This window comes from Aedes aegypti, chromosome 3, assembly GCF_002204515.2.
Source record: "Aedes aegypti strain LVP_AGWG chromosome 3, AaegL5.0 Primary Assembly, whole genome shotgun sequence".
Classification (NCBI taxonomy): domain Eukaryota; kingdom Metazoa; phylum Arthropoda; class Insecta; order Diptera; family Culicidae; genus Aedes; species Aedes aegypti.
Genome location: NC_035109.1, coordinates 288,720,882 through 288,742,385, shown reverse-complemented (window position 1 = coordinate 288,742,385; position 21,504 = coordinate 288,720,882). Strand labels below are relative to the sequence as shown.

General features: G+C 38.0%; 1 protein-coding gene across 2 annotated transcripts in view; it reads left to right on the top strand.

The window, feature by feature from the left end:
- Positions 1-2,090: 2,090 nt before the first annotated feature.
- The window catches only part of LOC5576092, a 34,247-nt gene continuing 14,833 nt past the window's right edge, over positions 2,091-21,504 (top strand). The window contains exons 1-2 of one of the 2 annotated variants that reach the window (XM_021855380.1): positions 2,091-2,701; positions 12,025-13,979. In XM_021855380.1, the coding sequence (XP_021711072.1) occupies positions 12,075-13,979 (1,905 nt within the window). In that variant the 5' untranslated portion in view covers positions 2,091-2,701; positions 12,025-12,074. Of the gene's footprint in view, positions 2,702-12,021; positions 13,980-21,504 lie in introns of both variants that reach the window. The other variant, XM_021855381.1, reaches the window with a different exon arrangement.

Genomic DNA, 21,504 nt, shown 5'->3' with positions numbered 1-21,504 from the left:
ATACGTTATTTATTTCCCTTAGAAACATCCCGCATAAACAAGAACTATATCAGTACAGTTTCTCGAAAGGTCCACAACAATTTGCAACAATATCTGAAACATTTTGGTTACAATGAAAAATAACAATATATCCACCATACCCGAAACGTTTTTAACAATTCGACAAACGGTAAATAGGAAAATCACAACGTGGGGAATAGGCGGTTAAGTTATGTAACCATTTGAAAACGTCGATTTTCTCGAACAAAATTTCTCATCAACAGTTTCCCAAAAGGTAGATATACTGTCCATTTTGTGGCAAAATTAATGTAAACCATTTCAAACAGTATGATTAACCCATACCTATTAGTAACAATAAATGGTACTGCTCTGATATTGTTAAATTATATGGGAATGGATTCAAGCAAGATATGGTGGAAACATTACGCCACCATTCGGCAAATTGTTTTTGTTTTAATTTGTGCAACACACTCACACATTTGCATTTGACAATATTGAACTACATTTTAACAGTTCGACAAATAGTTACATTTTGTTGGTATTTGTGAGCGACAATCTAGCGTTGAGTGTAGAAAAAAATCGCCGTCGGATTGCCGTCGAAGGAAAACAGTCGAGTTAAACTGAAATCATATTTACAAAACAGCAATTCACATCAAAAATGACAACTGCGATCGACCCAGTAAGTACATTTATTTCGCCAAGGGCTCATTCATTTATTTCATAACGCTGAAAATTACCATGATGTATGAAATGAATGATGTCTGCACATATAATCTACGGACTAGACACATACTTTTCAGGGAATTCCTCAATGGAATATATTGATCTACTCTATTAAGATGTTTACAATGTTTTTTCATTCATAAAACACATGGTACACAATTTTGTTTGAATCAGATATATTTCGGATATTGATGCACGTATACTATAAGCACAGATTGATGCACAGACCATAAGCATGTTTATTTTACATTTTTACCTCACCTCGTAATTTGCTCTCGCCAAAGTCTAATCCTTTTCTGCTAACTGCTAAAACTCGCCAGAGCATCTTCCAGTGGTGATGGGCAAATATTTTCAAAGCTAAACGATCACTCCGACATCTGGTGGCTAGTAGGAGAACCGGCAAAAAAGAGGTTGGGTTGAGAACTTACCGTGTGCAGCATAGGAAGGACCACACAATTTACACTTTTTCTCGGAATAGTTATTTTGTAGACGATCAGAGATCATTGAGAAACAGAATAAACTTTTTTTCCTTTGATAAAGTACAGATCCGGTCAGTGCTCATGTACGATTAGTGGGATAAAATTGGAAAATTGGTGTTTGGCAACATAGGTTATAAACTTCCGGATTCTTTGTTAGTGGTTAAATTTGTTGTGAAATCACACGTATGGCAAGAATAATGGTACAAAATAGTTCAATAATCGATTGATTATGAACTAATTTTTGGGTTGAAGAATTGAATTTTGGACGTAAACAAACATTTTCAGTGACATTTCACTCGTTCTTCTCCAGCGACCTCTATGACGGTGGCGCATTATATTTGCCTATAGTTGATGGGAAAGTATTTCCACACCTGCAAAGACGATATGTGTTGATGAATTATAATTTCTAACATTTTTTTATATGATTTATATTCAAATAAATACCTTCAAGTTATCAATAGAAAACGATATAATTCTTCTTCGGCGGCCATCTTCGTTTATACCATGTGGTATGGGATACACATAAGTAAATTCTACACATACCTTTAATATGACCCAGATAGAAAGTATTCGATGAGAATATGGTGAGTATGTGGGGCAAATAAATCTAATGAAAATCAAAAATTGAGCTCTGTATATGCAATTGCACATATTTAAGGGAGGTATTATCTTGAGTGTTAACCATTACTCAAATTGAACACAGTTTTTGGGTTGCATGATTTCTCCGTGCACAAGTTGCGAAGCTCGAATAAAAAAAATCCCTCTATTTTATGTTGCATGTGCCTCACAGCCGAGGCGGCTGATAAACAAAAAATCATCATCGGTTTGCGCAACTGTATTGGTAACAATTTCGATGATGATTTCCTTGTGTCAGTAGCAGTGCGACGACGAGTGCGACAGACAGTTCAGATGTACGCGTTTTTTATTGCGGATCGCGAAAAAAAAAAAAGAAAGCCACCATCATTCTCGCGAGCTAACAAAAGTGGCCACAGCTGAATGAGTTTCGTTCGCGCTCGGCCATCAGCAGCCCAAACGACGTAGAAATCCAGAAAAGAACAATCATTCGCGAGTGTTTTAGTGTTGTGTGTTGTTTTATCGGAATAAATTAAAAACGAATGCCTAGATGCGCGAATCTTAGCTGAAGTAAGAAACCTTTTTTTTTTTTCGTTCCATGGAGCGCTAGGAGTAGCGGTTTTTCGTCCGTCGAAATTTGAGAAATCGCTCATGTTTTCCTCCGCCTGATGCTTGATGATGTAGAGGACACTTTTCGTTTTTTTTTTTTCGTTGCGTTTCCTCTCGAGAATCCTTGTGTGTGATGTGCTGTCCGTGAAAAAAGAGGGAAAGAATATCGATAAGAGTGTTGAATAATAATTGCGTTGGATTGTTGTTGCATCAGTTATTGTCAGGCGGAAGTTTTATGTAAGAAAAGGAAATAACCAAGGATCCCAAAGAGGCGTTCAAAGAATCGTAACATTTATCTATGCATGTTGAAGAAGTTGGTAAGTTTACATTGAGGGGAACATTCCGCCGCACTATGGGACAGATACATACTTTGGTTGGCCAAAACCTCCAGCGTTCTGCAAGGCTAACAATGGTCCGAATCCAGGAAAAAAGTGTTTCTCACTGTTCTCGTTGATTTTAGTCGTTCGATGTCTTCAGCGAAGTTATTCGTAATTGAGTTTAGCATCGTCTAAAAACCGTTGAATAAGGTGGTCCTTATTTAAGTTGAAGATTTTACGCAAACTATTTTGCTATTACATCAAGCATGTGGCTGCGCTTCTCTGTAAGCTTTTAAAAATGCTATTTTGAACAACTTTGTCGAAGACACTTTTGATCTAACTCTACATTTGAGCTAAGCAAATTGATTCTGAAGTTTTAAGTTTGAGAACCCGAAAAATCAGTTATTTCGGTCATTTTTTTTGTTTTTAGTTTTACGTGAATGTGGTCTTCAGAAGAGTTGTAGAGGGAGTAATAATAAACATTTTTGCTGAACATTGCAAGTTTCTATTTCTTGTAATTTTGAAATTATAAGCAAATTTAAGTGAAAATTTATGAATGCTTTAGACAGCGTTGCCAACCTTCCAGATTTGTCTGGAATATTCTAGATTTTTGAGACTCCATTTTACAAAAATCTGGAAGATCCAGATAAAATTTAAAATGAATTTGTAAGGTTCTGTTAATAATTTGTAAGGTTCTCCATATACAACATTGATTGATTGATTTGACTTTATTAACGAGATTTTTAGCCCTGGGCTAGTTCATCTCGGGACCAACGGCTTTACTTCCCTTCCGAAGGAAGTCGTCACTATAACTTTTTACGTCATAAGTGACCATGTCGGGGATGGGATTCGATCCCAGGTCCTCGGCGTGAGAGGCGAGTGTTCTAACCACTACACCAGGTCCGTCCCCGATATACAACATAAGCGATCCAGACTTTTCCAGAAAAATTTTCGAAATCTTCCAGATTTTTTAAAATTTGACTTGGCATCCCTGGCTTTAGATGCCCATAACTCATGGAGTTGTTTCGATAAAAGTTTTCTCTTAGCAGCATTCAAAAGGCCATACATTAGGCAAAAACTGTTTTTTTTTTGTAACTTTAAAAATTCATTTCAAAAATAGACTTAAAAACTCGAAATTCGTCAGTAACTTACAAGATTTTAAAGTTTACGGCGTGCTACCTTCAGCATAGTTGTGGGTTTTAGCTAGATCTACAACTTTCCCATTTGCAACTTTATGGATAAATGTGAAAAAAAAATAGAACTAATAATACATTTTACATAAATGAATCGTCGGGGCTCGTACCAGGCAGATGAACGGTCACGTTTTTCGTTCCCGAAATTCCCCAGACAGAATCTCCAACAATGCTCATTTTTAGCTAACGATCGCTTGCTCAAGAATCATACCCAACAGGTAAATTATAATCATGCTCATTCACAAGCTAATTTTCATTCGTCCGGTAGCCGTTCAAATCTTTTTGGAATGGATTTACCCAAGTAAACTACTATGCCGATATTGTAGCAGGCAGTTTCAGCTCCTCCGCTTCAAATGGCCTTCCTACGGATCGTTCTAGTTGTTTCAAATCATATGAAAAAAAAACACTTGCTGCCGCAGGCAACTTCTATTCCGTCTCTTCATTAACGGATAATTCCAACAAAAAATCATCATATACTGCTCCTACTTCTAGTAACATCTTTGATTTTGATTAACGCAACAATTGAATCAAATTATTGATGCAATGTTCGAAACCACCACAATGGCTGAAGCAGTCCAAGTTGGTGTAAAATTTACTAATAAAATTGTTATCGGTTTACGTTTCTCTAATGGAACCTAATATTTTTTTCAAATATTTTAAATTGGAATGCTCGTTCTTTGAACGGTAAAGAGGCCAACTTGTTAAATTTTCTAACAGCTAATAACATACTATTATTATTACTGAAACTTATTTGAAACCTGGGGAATTGCAATCATCATTCATAGGCGCATAAAACATCAACTTTTCGTTGTTTGAAAGCATTTCTTTTTGAAACTTTGGGTGTTGCAACTCAGCTTGGTGAATATAGTTGCATAGCTGCATATTTGCCTTTTAGATGCACTGGGCAGCGAGTTAATTTGCTTCCAAATGACTTGCGAAAATTGCCAAAAACTTGAATGGTAACTTTAATGTACAATATCGCTCATGGAATAATTCGCAAATTAATTCCAACGGCAAAATTTTGTTTGATGAATGCTCTTCAGGATATTTCTCAATTCAATTTTCTGGTTTTTCCTATTCTAGAAACCCTTGATTTGGTCCTAACCGACTCTAGTCGCCTTTGTAGCCAACTGGTCTTGCCCCTGTTATATTTCAAATATCCCATGAAGCGATTCTCAATCCTATCAGCTCCACTTTCAATTATTTACGAGCCGACTGGAATACATATGAAACATACATCGATAGTAATCTTGATGTTAAAATTTCTTTATAAACAAAACTCAATGTTCTTGATACTTCAGCAAATTCCATTGTTAAAGTATGCGGCATTGCAATACCTAAATGTGAACTAAAATTCGAATCCGTGATTATAGACGGTAATAGAAAAACAAATTATTACTAACTAATTGCGAAAAAGCTCAAAAACTTGCAATGCAAGTTAAAAGCGCGCATAATTTTAATTTAGGGCTCACTAGTCCAATTGAAAATCAAGTTACGCAGGACTCTCTTGATTGAGAATACTATAGAAAATTTCTGGGAGACTGATTTGGAAAAAGAGAGAACTATTAAAAAAAAATCTACAGAGATTTCTTCTTTCAGGGACTCCTTCAGTGATTCATGCAAGAATTCTTCTATTGATTCCTCACCAAGTCTCCTAGAAATTCTTCCAGTCGTGTATCTAAGAATGCTTAGGGGAATTTTCTCCAAAAAATCCTTGAGCACGCTTCTACATCCTTTACATTTTATTTTTTTTTATCAATTCTTCAGGTCTGGTAGCAAGTCACTTTTTAGTCACTAAAAAGTCACTATTTCCAACAAAAAGTCATTAAAGTCACTTTTTTCAGAAAATTGGTCACTTAAGTCACTATTTTCGTGATCTAACGGTATTGAAATTTAAGACTGGGTTATCTTTTCATACACAAATAGCAAGAAATAGATATTTAGGGGTCTATTTTGTAAATCGAGCAGATTCATGTGACTCGCCTGTAGCCACTGTCGATCGAAGTAAGCATGCATATTTCAGATATCACCCGTCGACTCCCATAGTAATCCAGTCACATAGAGTGACAACTGTCGATTAACTCGAGTGACTGAGCCGAGTCGAGCAAAATTTGTGGTCGACTGTGACTCCAGTCGAGTCGTTTTTGGTCGACTCAACTTATAAAATAGAGCCCTTATTATTATAAAGACAAATAAGTGTGATTTGGAAATTTAATAGTCAAAAAAGATAGGGATTCCTGAACATTTCGTAGACATTTGCAACGGAAAATATAACAAAAAATCTGGGAAAATTTCAGAAAATATTTGGGCTGAATTTTGTAGTCGTAATGTTTTAATAAATTATGGTGAATACCAGGGCCAATATCTGACAGATCTGCTGAATAAATTACTAGTGTACTTCCTGCAGTAATATGTGACTATAGAAGAGATCTTTAACCAATTATTTGAAAGATTGTCGTCAAAATTCCTCCCGAAGATAAACCAGAGTAGGGTTTTAATAACAAACAAAAAATCAAAAGCGAGTACTAACATTGTATGAAATCACTTCATCTTAGGTCAACTATTTCTATAAAAAACGGGTAGTAAAACAGATAAAACGTGAGATTACGAGTCGTTACTGAGTGATACAATTGTTTTCAATAATTCCAGGGTGGCCACTCTGGGCCGGGGAATAAGACGGGAAAACCGAAAATTTGAGGTGGTCACCGGGAAAATAATTTTGAACGAACATCTCTAAGCACCAAACCACCAAAATAAGTTGTAGAAAGTTGTTATAGTTGATGATATTGCCATTTACGACAAATTTCTTGGGAGATCCACTGAAATCTTGGACAGTTAATTCAGAAGTACGATTGGCGGATTTCTGAGATGATATTGATTTTTGATGAAGCCTTGTCTGGACTATTTAGTATTCCTTGATCTATGACAACGTTCTTATGAGGTCTCTGACGAGATTTTGTATTTACAGTGTACCGTTTTGTATCATATTACGGACAGCTTCAAATTCCGGACACTCTACTTTGTATGGGAAACATTTCACACGAAATGTTTCAATTTTTGCTGTTCAAAAGTTTTCACTTTCGTGGCTCGTTTTAATAAACTTTTCTCAAAAATATCTATGCAAACTTATAATGTTCAACTGCCTTAGACATCTCTTTAGTAGCTTGACGACTTCAACTGATGGTTTGACTTGTCTATTAATGATTTCCATGAGCTGTCCGGAATTCGAATTAAAGTGTCCGGATTATGAGGCAAAAGTGAGGAAGCGTCCGGAATAAGAATCATGAAAAGGCCACAAATTTCGATTTATTTAAAATTATTCAACTTGCGAAAGCGTATTCTTTACCCGCCAGTCGAAAGCTAAGGGTTTCCGACGCTCGATAACGCTGAGAAATCATACAGAATGATTTATTTTGTATGCTCTATACTTCACTAAGGCCTTAAGTGTCCGTAATATGAATCAAAACGGTATTTTTCCAATCAATCCGAACAAATTTCATGTAAAATTGTTCATGAATTCATGGAAAAATCTTTTAAAGTAAATAAAAAGCGAGGTCCTTAAGGCAATCTTAGTCAGATTTTTGTTAAGTTTTTGACGCAATTCTTAGCCAAATTTTTGATAAATTGCTTGTTAGATGCAATTTTAGATTTATGTCAAAAGTTTAGCCAGCTTCAGAGAAGAAAAATAAAATGTTTTCAAAGATACCGTTTATGTTAAAAAGATCCAACATAAGTTTCACCAGATCAAGAATTTGTTCAGTTATGGTCTATGGCTAACGCATAATTTCGAAGGCACTCTTAGAAGGTTTGTTATTGGGAAAATCAGTTACACAAAATCTCTCTGAAATTCCAATGACTTCATATAATTCATATAATTTTGTCAAAAACTCTTGAAATTCAAATCATATTCAGATCACAGTATTAATCAAAATTAATTTAACTTATAATCTCAAATCTTCCGATTTTGACTATTTTGTATAAAAAAAAACTAAAACATCAAGTTTTTTTCGGGCATCCGGGAATTGAAAAACTGATTTTGAATGGAAATCCTAACTACTGCATTGGCCTTATTCGCTTGGTATTTTATGTGAGCAACAGTAAGTTTCAATCATGATCATAGCAGACTGCCGATTCGCATATGCTAACAAGTAAGTGCTGTTTGCACGTCCAAATAGTGTGTTATTAGGCATAAAATGCATAGCAACGAAAATATGAATTTTGATCATATTGGCGCTTACGTCGACTGTGCGAACATGGGCACTCTACACTCAAAATTCACCCGAAATGTAGATTAGTTAATATCTACGTAGAACGTATTTTCATTTATAGTCACTTTCATGACTATTACATGTAGTTTTGAAGTCACTTTTTGGTCATATTTTGGTCACTATTTGGTCACTATTTTTATAATTTTGGTCACTAAAGTCACTATTATTTTACTGTCTGACTGCTACCAGCCCTGATTCTTCCATTGATTTCCCAAGTTTGTAGAATAGGAAATCTACCAAAGACTTGTACAACAGATCTTCCGACAAAATCCACAAATAATCATTCCAGGAAGATCTGCAAGAATTCCTACGTTATTTTCTCCAATTGCTTCCAGGAGTCAGAGATCAACTAGCCTTCGGCTTAAACTCTCTCTCACAAAGTGAAGTAAATGCTTTCAGGTATTCTCATATAGATGTTTGAATTCTCCCACATTTACACCCAGGAATTGCTCCCAAAATTCGTCCAGGGTATGGACCTATGCGCCGATATGTTTTTGATCGGCGGCGGCGTCAGGGCATTTTTACATTCTGGGAGAAATTCATGATACCTTTTTTATGAAACTCTTAAAATTTTCAATAATCCCTTTTTTATGTTTCACTTGGGGTTTATAGATTTTAACTTTGTTTAAACTTTCGGGATTTAAATGGAATCACAGATCACAGATTCTTCTGCTGCTGGTGTATTTTCGATTTGCTTCTTAGCCTACTCATTAATCGATCGGCTTTCCGGCCGTATAATGACAGGGGTTGGTTCATTTTACCGAACGAGCTTTATTAGATTCGTACGCGGTACGCTACACCCTGGTTACAACGTAGAAACAATTAACGGAAAGATCTTTGAAAAGGTCATTGTAACGTGAGAATACAGCTTGAGAACCCCTGAGCATATGTCGGAATTAGTTTTCATGAATGTATTGTTTACCATAAGTGTCCAGCCAAATGTCAACTATGTCACAAGTAGTGAAAACAAGCGACAGAATGGCTGAGGCAGAAATATTTTATTCTAACGTGTAGAAATCACCGAATATGTAAGTTATTTGTATGTAGTATGTAATACGTTTAATAAAATATTGTTTCTAGCTTTGTAGCATGCGGTAAAATTCAACTCAGCGTTTTATTTACCCTGCTGGAAGATCGGTGATTCTGCCTTGTTTTCAACACTACAAAGATATTCGAAGTTCAACCCGAAGCGGAACAATACTCACGTCATCATCCTATGGGTAGGAAACCTCAATCAAATGTTTAGTTTGGGCGAAGAATGGTTATCAGACGTGCGCAACTAATGATCGATTCATCATAATAACGCGACCTGTGGAAACTGGACGACGCGATACTAGAGCAGCGTACCGTTTACACGCCAATCAACTTGCAACGTAAGGTCGTTCGTAAACTAGTTATAATGCATGTCCCACAAGTTTCTGCTGAGAGCACCATGTCGATGGATTAGATTGTTTTCGTGTAGCCGTTAACCAACAATTCTCACGCAAGCTCATCTGTTCTAAACGATGAGAAGAGGTAAAACTTCGATGACTTTGGGCACGAAGTGTTACGGGGGGGAGTGTAACGTGAGAATACAGCTTGAGAACCCCTGAGCATATGTCGGAATTAGTTTTCATGAATGTATTGTTTACCATAAGTGTCCAGCCAAATGTCAACTATGTCACAAGTAGTGAAAACAAGCGACAGAATGGCTGAGGCACAAATATTTTATTCTAACGTGTAGAAATCACCGAATATGTAAGTTATTTGTATGTATTATGTAATACGTTTAATAAAATATTGTTTCTAGCTTTGTAGCATGCGGTAAAATTCAACTCAGCGTTTTATTTACCCTGCTGGAAGATCGGTGATTCTGCCTTGTTTTCAACAGTCATGGAAGAACCAGGAGATATTTTCGCTGGAATAATTGTAGGACTTTTTCTAGGAATCTGTGGAGAATTTGCTGGAAAAAAATACCACGGAGCAAAGATGTGTTTTAGAAATATGATAAAATGTTGAAGCCTTTAGCTTTCCGATGATGAATAATACGGCACAAAAATGTGTTGTTAAAGATGTATTGAACTAAATATGCAATTTTATATTTGAAAGGATATGTGAAAACGATCATATTATTGACATTACTCAAATAAGATACCCACAGAAATGCTAATAGAAGTCCTGAGACATTTCCATGCAAATTCCAAACGAAATTCCTGGAAAACTTTTGGCAGAGTCAATGTAAAGATTTCTGAAGGATTCTCAGGAGAAATAGTAAAACGATTTTGTAGGTAAATTTGTGGAAGAATATTCAGCAAAACGTTTAGTGTATGAATTCCATGAAGTTGTTCTCGTCAAAAAGTTCTTGAAGAAATTTGAGGATAACTTTCTGCAGTAATTTAAGAATTTTCTTGATATCAGGAGGAATCATGGCAAAATTTTTAGAGCAAATTCTGGAGCATTTCACACACGGGAAAAAATTCTGTAGTAAAAATAACTATTTTAGCTGACTACGCCCATTCTTAAAATTACCATGGAAATTCAGACCAATTTACTATGTTTACGGTACACCCCACCGCATTACTGGTACATTTGACAGAAATAATTTACAACAATCTGATTCCAACTATGTACATGGTAAAATCAAGCGCATTTCTGGTCTGCTGAAAATTGCCGGTGCGAGCGCTTAAGTTAACCCCCTAAAATGGTAGTTCTTACCGCACAATTTTTTTGCGTGCATAATTGATAGATTACTTTCAAGCGGCCGCTGTAAGAAATCACGAAATAATCTATGAAGTATTTAAGTATTTCACGAGAAGTGATCTCTGGAAAAATGTCGGTAGTTATTTCGGAAAAGTTTGAAGCAATCCAAAAAGGTATTTCTAAAAAAGTCATAGTGTGGCCCTTTTAAAATTCCAGAAAAACCATTTGAGTGATTCTAGATGCTTGCAGTCCTCACCATTTAAGCGTTTGTGGCACATCAGAATTGTCTGAAATCAAAATTAAAATAAGTTTTCTTCAAATTTTCTTCTTATTGCTACAAAAATAACCTTTAAAGCGCTCGTCTAGCATATAAGAGTCCTGGGTTCAAATCCCAGCGGAGCACGTGGATTTATTTCATAATTTCACCCATAATTTGTCCAACTTTACCACGCGTAATGAGTTAATTAATTTAATAACCATGCGGGTTGAATTACCGAGCAGCTCATTATAAGCGTCAATTTAAGTCAAAACAATAATTGTTCAATCAAATGTGTTGTAAAGCATGTTAAAGGAGCTGGAATATTGACAATTCGTGAAGTTATGGTCAAACAAAGATGTTTTATTTTAGAAAAAAGAGGAAAAGTTTAAAGAAAACTAGGTTCCACAAGTTCAATTTTGAAGAGAATAATGCTAATAGAAAATAACATAATTATGAAGATTTCACTGAAGGTCATATTTCATAACTTGAAAATACACCTTCAAGTCGCTTGCGTAATATTTTTAGCTCGAAATTTGAGATTTCTCTTTCTATGTGATTTGAATTCAGAAGAGCATACGAATGGTTTTGGTTTGAAAAAAAAAAAAACGAAATGGTTTTGAGAACTTTCGAAAATAAAGCTGCACCCTATTGCGGAGGCCGTTTTTTTGCATTGAGTTTTAGACGATATTCATATCACCTGAAAGGAATGTCCCTTGAGATTAAACGCTGTTTTCGAACCAGCTCAAGCAAAACCCGTTCGAATTCATCTTCCAAGTAAATTCACAATGAAATATTTGGCGAAGACATCAAACCTAACATAGCGTCCCCAGAACGCTAGAGGTTTTGACCAACCAAAGTAGGTTTCTGTCCCATAGTGCGCCGAGAGGAATATATGAACTAAAACCCGTTTTCTTTCTCAAGCAGGATTTTGCATGTTTTGCGGACAGTGAGGGAAAGAGAAAGAGGGAAACAACATGGAAGAGTCCCAACAGCTGCAATTTCCCATCCGTGGCAACAACAACAATAAACCGCTCAATGTCAGCGGAGGGAATGACGGAAGTGGACAGTTCACCGATAGCGGATACACGTCGTATCATTCGATAAGTGCTTCCGGTTCGGTTGCCCGGTCGGTGCTGGCCACAATCGAGGAGGATAATGAAGCGGACAGTAGCTTCGAGGAGGCTCGATCCTCGGAAGATATCTTCCAGATGGGTGGGGGCAGTAATGTCCTGACCCCTACCACTGCGGCCAGTATCGAGAGAATCTCAAATTTCCACCTTACCACACCGAACAGTACGGGAAAACCGGTTGGACAACATCGAGGTCTTGTCCGGAAACCGACATTTGATAATCTGTTTGAGCAATACACTCCGAAGAAAGCTGATTATGGACCTCCTTGCAGAACCACTCAAACCCCTGTTCGATCAGATCGGAAAGTTGAGCTTGGCAGTCAAACACCCCGCAAAAATAAGGCTTCAGCCAAACGCAAGCTCGGAGAATTCAGAGAGAAGCTTTACTCCGATGGGGATGCACTGGAATTGGCACCTCCTCGTGACCTCAATGATTCCCTGGAAGGAGATTGTAAGAAGCTGGATCAAGAGGACATTTCACCGATCTACCATACAAAACGTCGCAGAAGCTCCGTCATTGATTTGATTCGCTCCAGTACTCCGAAGACGGCAAGTCTCAGATCTAACTTCCACGTAGAAGTCCGAGAGAACATCGATTGGGATGCAGTGCAGCAGGGAAAAGCTTCCGGGCGCGGGGGTAAATCTCGCGCCTTACGCAAGTTTCAGAGCTTCAGTCCCAGCAAAATGCACAGCTATAAGAAGCGAGATGTGCTGCAGGAAAAATCGGTCATAGCGAATCGCAGAGCCCCATTTCAACGGCAGGACGCCTTACGGCAGGTTTCCCTGGAGCAAGATTTGTCCAAACAATCCACTCCACAAAAAGCACAAGAATCCTCATTGGACAAATCTTTTGAATTGCCTCTCGAGGGACTCATCACTCCGTCGAAGCAATCCAATCTCGGCGTTCTGCTGGACGCTCCGATTTTGGTTCAGCCGTCTTCCGAGGCGGACTTCAAGGAATCCGACCTTGAGCAGCAAATATCGCAAATACCTTCGTTCGAAGAATGTGCCTATCCTCAGACTCCCAGCAAGCAAACCCTTTCGTTGGATGATTCCGGCGTCATTCGACATGCTCCCGTGTGCACTGAGGTCAACAAGTCCATTCCGTCGATTCTTGGCACCGAATCTCCATCTTTCGTCTCTCTAAGCATCCCCAAAACGCCAACATCAACCAACAAATCTCGCAACCGTCTCAAGCGTCTCTCTTCGACGAAAAAGGACAAACCCCGTAGCAAGCCGCCTTCGCCAATCCATCGCGCCCAGCCATTCATTCCCGGAACGTATCGTCGTCCATCCTACGTGAACGTTGAGCGTCTCAACATTCTCAAGTGGCTCAACGAGCATGACAAGGATGCGCTGGGGATAGTCCTGGATTATCTGAACGACAGCGATCTGGTTCGGGTGGTGCGCGTTTCCACCGGGTGGCGTGACATTATCGAACACCATCGGCCATCCTATCGGCGTCTTCGAGCGCATTTTGCTCGGGAAAAGGAAGTCAAGGAGAATCTCAGTTTTCCGTCGTTTGTATCGCGCGAAGGCAGCCTCCTGGGGAAAACCGGAGGAAGTCTGCTGAGTAGCTTCGGCGACTCGTCGAAGGAGATTGCGGTATCGCTTCCTCGTCAGCCGTTCAGTTTGTGTAACTCGATCGACAGCAACCAATCGGTTGGCGGCGAGCTGAGACGTTCGGGGTCGGTACAGAGGTCGCCACCGGTCAGCCCGTCCAAGAGGAAGTTCCGGGAGAACCAGAAGGTAGGTGCCGTTATATTACATCATATGAACTGGGATTAGAATGGGTCATTCTTCATATCAAATACGTCGATTGTGCACAATGGGCTGAAACTTTCCATGTATGCTATTGCTATGTAACTCAGGTATTCAAGTAAGTTAAATGTGCAAATATTGTGCAATATTTTTCCCGGAATGTTGCCTTGAGGAATACCAGCTATTCTACATGAAATCTATAATTTTTAAGTTCTAATAATTAACCTGAAGTGTACAATTTGATATATAACTTTTAATTCGAAAGAGATATGTCAGCCTCGGGTTGCGAATCTCTTGAATGAAGTTATCTATCTATGTATCTTTGATTTCTAACAACGTATATTGGATAATTAAGATCATAATTTTACGATCAAAACTTTGTGCCAGCCATTGCCGAAGGCTCTTTATATGGCTTGAAAAGCAAGACCAGCTAAATGGCAGGAGTGTTGACAGCTCTCTTTTGGGAGACTTGGACACTTTTTTAATGCAAGCATGATCATGATTGACCGCCCGCAGTTGCTACTCCGTTATTGCAAGAACAGCTGTACTTACACAGGGAATCAAAAGACACTACTTAGGATCAGCAGCATTTTCAATGTGTAATACCGGCGCCCGGCTGCGTCCGAATTTGGAGACGGGAGGGATATGTTAACGTGTTACGAGGAGTCCTCTGCACATCCACAAGAAAACACTGGGAGTTTGAATATGGGAAGGGATTCGTTTTGGTAAACGGTAAAGATATAATTTGAAATGAATACGTGAACATAACACACGGATGAGCGATATTGCGGTTACTAAGCGAACCGGACACTACTGACGCACTGAAAACACCGATTTCAATATGAAAACTTTAAACCTCTTTTGTATTACAACCTTTTGACATGATTTGTGAATGTATTTTCCTTTTTCAACACTTCAAAATGACTGTTCATTTTATCAATTTAAACATTTTGGATACTCATAATTGTAGCATTCAAATCTTTCCATAAATTTACTAAGAATGGCTCTTTGGATCACTCGTTTCTCCAGGAATTCCTTCGAAGAGAGATTTACTAGGAATTCCGAGATAATCTGCAGCAATCTTTACAGCGATTTCTCCGGGTATTCCACTAGAGATAATACCAGTGATTCCTCCAGGAAGAACATTCACTCAATTTCCGCAAGAATGCCTCCAGAGAATCCTTCAAGTCATTTTTTTTTCCTGTGATTCCTCCAGGAATTTTACCAAGAATTCTTTCAAGAATCCTTCCAGATATTCCTCTAGGAATTCTTCAAGCGTTTTATACTGGTGTTCTTTCAGAGACTCCTTCGAGGATTCATCCTGGAAAAACACTATAGGGATCCATGCAGAGGTGTCTCCAAGTCTTTCTCCAGGGGTTGCACTAGAATAATCTCTTCAAGGATTACTCTAGATATTTCTTCAGGAATTTTTCCATGGATTCCACCAAAAACACATGCAGGGATATCCGCAGGTAGCCCTCTTAAGGGCTCCATGAATTCCTCCAGGGATCGTTCCAGGGATTCCATCAGCAAATTCTCCAGGAAATCCATCAGAAATTCCTCCAGGGATTCTACAAGAAATTAATTTACGATTTTTTGGGGGGATTCCTATTCGTTAAGAAGTACCTCTTGAAAAATCGCTACGTGAATTACTCAAAGGAATGTTCCATGGATTACCTCAGCAATTTCCTTACAGTTTCGTTCTGGCTTTCTAAAAATTTATCCGGGAATTCATTCCTTTGGAAATTCCTCCATAGATTAACCATGGAATCATCCTCTAGGAATTTTATCAAAAAATATCCTAAGAATTTCTTTAGGGATTACATTAAAAAAATCTCTACCCAGAATCCTCTACGAAAATTCCTTTATGGATCCCTCCAGATATTCATCCATTAATTTCTCCAAGTATCATCTACGGGTTTGTCAGGAAATATCTCTGCAAGGATTCTTCCAAGCGTATTTTTCACAGTGATTCTTCCAGGGATTCCATCAAAGATTACATCAGGAATTTCTCCAGGGATCCCTCCTGAGATGCCTCCAGGGAATCCTTTAGCAATTTACCCTGGTAATCCTTCAAAGATCCCTTCATCAATTAACCCATTGATTGATTCATTCAAAGATCCAGGAATTTCAGGAAAATCTCTCTAGGGATTCCTCCAAAAATTTATCTAGTAATTTCTTCAGGAATTTCTCCAAGAAGAATCTCAATATTGGTTCCTATAAAAATTGTTACAGTGATTTTCTTGGGATTCCTCCAAAGATTTACTTGGATATTCATCCAAAGCCTCCTGCAAGATTTTTTCTAAGAATTTTCCAAGGATTCCTCTTTGGATTGTTTCATGTAGTGATTTTCTTAGAGATACACACTTAGATCAAATCACCGAACTCGGTAATCTCATTACCGAAATCTCAACAGCTGAACGATCGGTAATCGTTTCGGTAAACGAGCCGATTAACGACCATTCGGTAATTTGCATTTTAAAGCTCATCTGTCAAAACTACCGACTCTTCGGTAAACGTTTACCGAAGATCTGTAATTACGGTGCTTGTTTTCTCCCCCCGAAATACCACTTTCTTGTTTGGGAAAAAGACAACGTTTTTCATCAATGGTTCACTTTTATTTCATCTTATAATACTATACTAATGAACAAAGAAGCATCATCGGAACACAATAATCAGGCATGAACGATCTAGCAGCAGAAATCAATCCATAATACATTAGCTATTCAATGCAGCTGGGACTCGTGCAGAGCAGCGGGAGAATTGCGGTAGAGCAGTGGTCAGCAGCGACCTGTCGTAATTAATTATGTCAGTTCGTAAATAAATCATTTGTATACTATTTTTACTCACCTCTAATATATTCCCACGTTAAGAAAATCTCCAGAACATATTTTCTATCGAGATCGAGACAACATACAGTCCACCAGCAATTTGATTGCAACGACAAAGAAAAAAACACAACTTGACGCTGTCATTCAGCCGAATTACTGATTTCGGTAATCTAACGCATGGATTACCGAAACTTCAGTTAAACATTTTACCGTTCTCGGTAATACTGTCGATTCACAGACGATTCTGTAATTTTTTTGGCAGTTCAGCGCCAGATCACCGGAGATCGGTAATTTTATCTCTGGTGAGCTGTCAAAAAACAATGTATTACCGAAAATTCGGTATTTCTGTGAATTACAGACCTGTTTCGGTAAATTTATTTACCGAACACTCACACTCTGTTTGAGTGTGTATATCTAGGAAAATTCTTAAAGGAAAATCTTGTGGAATCCCGGGAGGAATTGGCGGAAACTCTGAAGCAATTCCTGGTGGAATCCCTGGAGGAATCTCTGAAGAAATCATCGGAATAATTTCTGTAGGAATTTCGAGAGGTCTACATGGGGCAATTTCTGCAAGTATGCTTGTAGGAATTTTCGCAGAAATCATTTGAGAAATAACAGGAGTAATTCTTCAAGATCCCTGGTGGAATTCAAAGATAAAGCCAAGAATTTTCGTAGAGGTTTTCCTGGTGGAATCCTTGGAGGAGTCACTGGAAGGATTTCTGGAGGAAGCTCTCTAGCAGGGGTTTTCAGACATTTTGATTCGCGGAGCACTTTTTATGATCACATTGTTCCGCGGAGCACTTGCTCAATATTGCAACTCCGAGTGAAATCAGAATGAATCCACATTCAATCCAATAATTCGAACGAGTATCGAGAAGATAGTATTTTATTAGTTACTGTTCATTAATTTGAATTCAATTTCAAACAGTTGATTTTATATTGAGACATTTCAGCATTTCATTTGATGGTATAATCTGCAAAACTTCTGTGGTTAATAATTTTTTAGCTTTTGCTTTCTATTTGGAATTGAAATGAATGAATAATTTTCTTGGAAATTTAAGCATGGAGCCCTTTGAAACCCACGCGTTTAAGTTAAAAAAAATGGAAAAATATTCGAGTTATAATTCCAAAGAAGAAGCTTAAACGACTGAAGTCATCCGCGCGTTCCTATAAAAAAGTTAACGAGAAGTCTTAAAAGAGATATTATATGGGAAAAATAGAAAAAGGGTGGGAATATTGCTTGAGCCACTATTGGTACTCGTGTTCCATCCAGTAGTTGCACTAGTGCTGCAGTAGTAGGTGTTTGGAATGTCAAACAAAATAGTTGATTTACTACTGGAACATGGCAGCAACTAGTGGTGCAAGGAAGCAATTTTTTTTTGCGAAAACTTCAATTATTTAAGCTGAATTTTGATTTTATCCATCAATACATAGCGCATATCGTTTTTATCTACAAATATACAACCATTGGTACCAGCAACCTTGCTATTTTATCATGAACCATAACATCTTAGAGCAGTGAATCAAATTGTCATCAAAACAGACGAAAAACAAACAACAAAGCAAGCTCGCTCACAACCGTTTGTCCCAACTATTGTGGATAAGGATACAATCAAAAGCAAAATTGTCATGACAATCACAGAGCGCAACATTATTGTAACGTTTTCAACTCGTGATTAATAAGTTATTTTAAACACAAAACCAAATTTGTTTTATGGATACTGTTCGATAATGTGTCAATGTTTACCAACACAAGGAAAATTCTCGAAAATAGCAACGGAAGCCCATAAAATCGCTGCGCACGTGGTGTTCGATCATTGTCATATTCTGTACAAGTGATGATAAACTGATGTTGCGGAATGGAATTGTTGCAACAAGAAAAGGAGATGACAATGTCTTTGTTGCTGCGTGTTGGGTGACAATTGATTCACTGTCTTAGATTGGAGATAAAGAGATGCACCCTCACATGTTCGAAACCACAAAACAAGAGTATGGCACAAATCTCCCAAATGGCGGGGAACGTGCCTTTGGAGCCGGCCTTCTGATACCAATCGATCAAATTTTATGTTATAATGGTTTATTCAATCCAGGTTGTGCTATTGCAAATTCTGACTTGGCTTGATAAACATTTTAAATAATTTCTAATGTGTTTCTAGTAAAAAGTTTTAATTTAAAGGAGCTACCAATATTTTTAAAAGTGTCGCGGAGCACCTTGTAGAGATTTTCCTGCAGAAATCCCTAGAATAATTTGTGGGAAAACCCCTAGAGAATCATCTGACAGAATTTCTGAAGGTATTCCTGGAGCTCGGTCTAAAAAATCTAGTGGCGATCAAAAGTTCTCCCTGGAGGGAGGTCCTAGAGGAATCTCTGGCAAAATCCAATTGCGTTTGCGGTCAAATGTTCTTATTCGTCAGCGATGAAACGTCATTTTATTTAGAGGTTCAAAATAATGACTTGTTGAGTGATGTCAATTTGTCGTATGTATTATATTTTTTTATAATTTGGCCTAACGGAAACGGTTATGGGTCTTCCTCTTTTTTGGTATTACGTCCCACTGGGACAGAGCCTGCTTCTCAGCTTATTGTTCTTATGAACACTTCCACAGTTATTAACTGAGAGCTTTCTTCGCCAAAGTTGTCCTTTTTGCACTCGTATATTGTGTGGCAGGGACGATTGTACTCTATGCCCAGGGCAGTTAAAGAAATTTCCATTACGAAAAGATCCTGGACCGACCGGGAATCAAACCCAGACACCTTCAGCATGGCTTTTCTTAGACCAAACTAAGCGACATAGGCTCAAATCCCGTCGGTCGAAAATCTTTTCGGGTTGGGAATTTCCCGACTTCCCAGAGCATTGTACCTTCCACATATTCATATAAAGCTAAAACAACAAAAATCGGTTCGAATATGGATTTTTGAGAGCATTTCAAAGTTGTGGGTCATTTTTTACCAAACTGAGTATTGTTCACCTAACAGTTCATTTGATAAATTACAATCATATAATGCACAGCTGTTCCTTTAGGTGAAATTGCACTAAAACTTCAATGGGACAACTCTCGCGAAGAAAGCATCCAATAACAGTGCACTTTTTATTTTAACTTTGTGCGTTAGCAGAAAGCTTAAAGTAAGAAGATGTCAATTTTGCCCATCTTCCCCCTGAGTGTGGCAGAAGAGCGATAGTGATGAAGGTTCGTATGAAAGAGCGTAGCAAAACGGCGAAGCTGATGATAGTCAAACCAGAAGGACGAGGTCAAAAGGCACAATGGCTGCTGTCAAATTAAAGGAGACGAAAAATCGGGGGCGCATCAGTTCTAAATTTTGATGAATGGCGCATGATGCATTTTCATTTATTTTAACATGTTGTTCATAATATGAAAATAAATTAAATGTTTTGCTACAAAATCAATATTGTAACGGATCCTACAAAAATGCATAATGTGATTAAATCGGTCCGAAAATAATACAGAATGGAAATTATATCCGCTAAACTTTAAACCGATTTCACTGAAAATCTCGCATAACCTGTGATCTCGCCCTAAAAGCCATTGGTAACAAAGTGTGTAACTTGTTGTTACCGAGCAAACGAATGGATTTACATCTTTTTCAACAATGTTACGATAAAGAGAAGATCCTCCTCTATCTTCCAGTGGTGATAGTTTTCATCCTGGGTCATTCATTTGCCTAGGATCAAGGAGCTACACACTCGGTTACCAATGGCTTTTAGGGCGAGATCACAAGTTATTTATTTATTTATTTATTTATTTATTTACGACGTCTTCAGATAAACTGTACAGACTGTTTTTCCTTAATTCTAATATACAACGGACCATACAATTAATACTTATGCATTCAAAATCTATCGATAACTTTGGACATACATTCTACAGGACAGGCCAAATGGACACAAGCCAAATGGGACAGAAGCAATTTGACAATATTTGAACTCAAACAGAACTGACAGAAAAATAATGAACATTCACATAAAATTGACACTCAAGCAATAATTCAGCGTACAGGCCTCCACGTCGTATCCACAAAATCTTTAAATTCTCGACATCGTATCCCTTTCGGCCACTTTGATAGGTTTAGTGCGTTCGTACGATGGCAGCCAGGAATTTCAACTTTAAATGAGATGAAGTCCACATTTCTCCAAGCCGGCTTCAAACATTTGATGTCGAAGATTTCCTTCACTCCGATGGAATCATAAACCATTTGCAAGACTTCATCCGTGGTAACATCATTGGCAATGTTCGATATATGAAGTTTGACGGTTGTAGCATTCGAACATCCAGGTGTAGAAATAATTTTCGTAGAACTAAGCGGTGGTGAATTATCAACAGATGGTGGTCGAAACGTACTCTTAGTAGAAGAATCGTCACTCGATATTAGCGCAACTTTATCCAACAGGTTATTGATAGTTTCATTCATTTTGACAAAATCGGCTTTCAAATTTTCAACCTCTTTTTCGACTGAATGGTTGACTGATCGTGCTGCATTGACGGTTTCACGAAATCTAATGTTCTCCATCAAATCTCGACAGTTATCACACATCCATAGTATATTGCGATGTAAGCAGACGCCACCTTCATCGTCAGAGAGACCAACGCATCTTGCATGATATCGTTGAATACCAACGCAGAACCCTTCACACACAACTATTGTTTCGTTTGATGAGCATTCTGT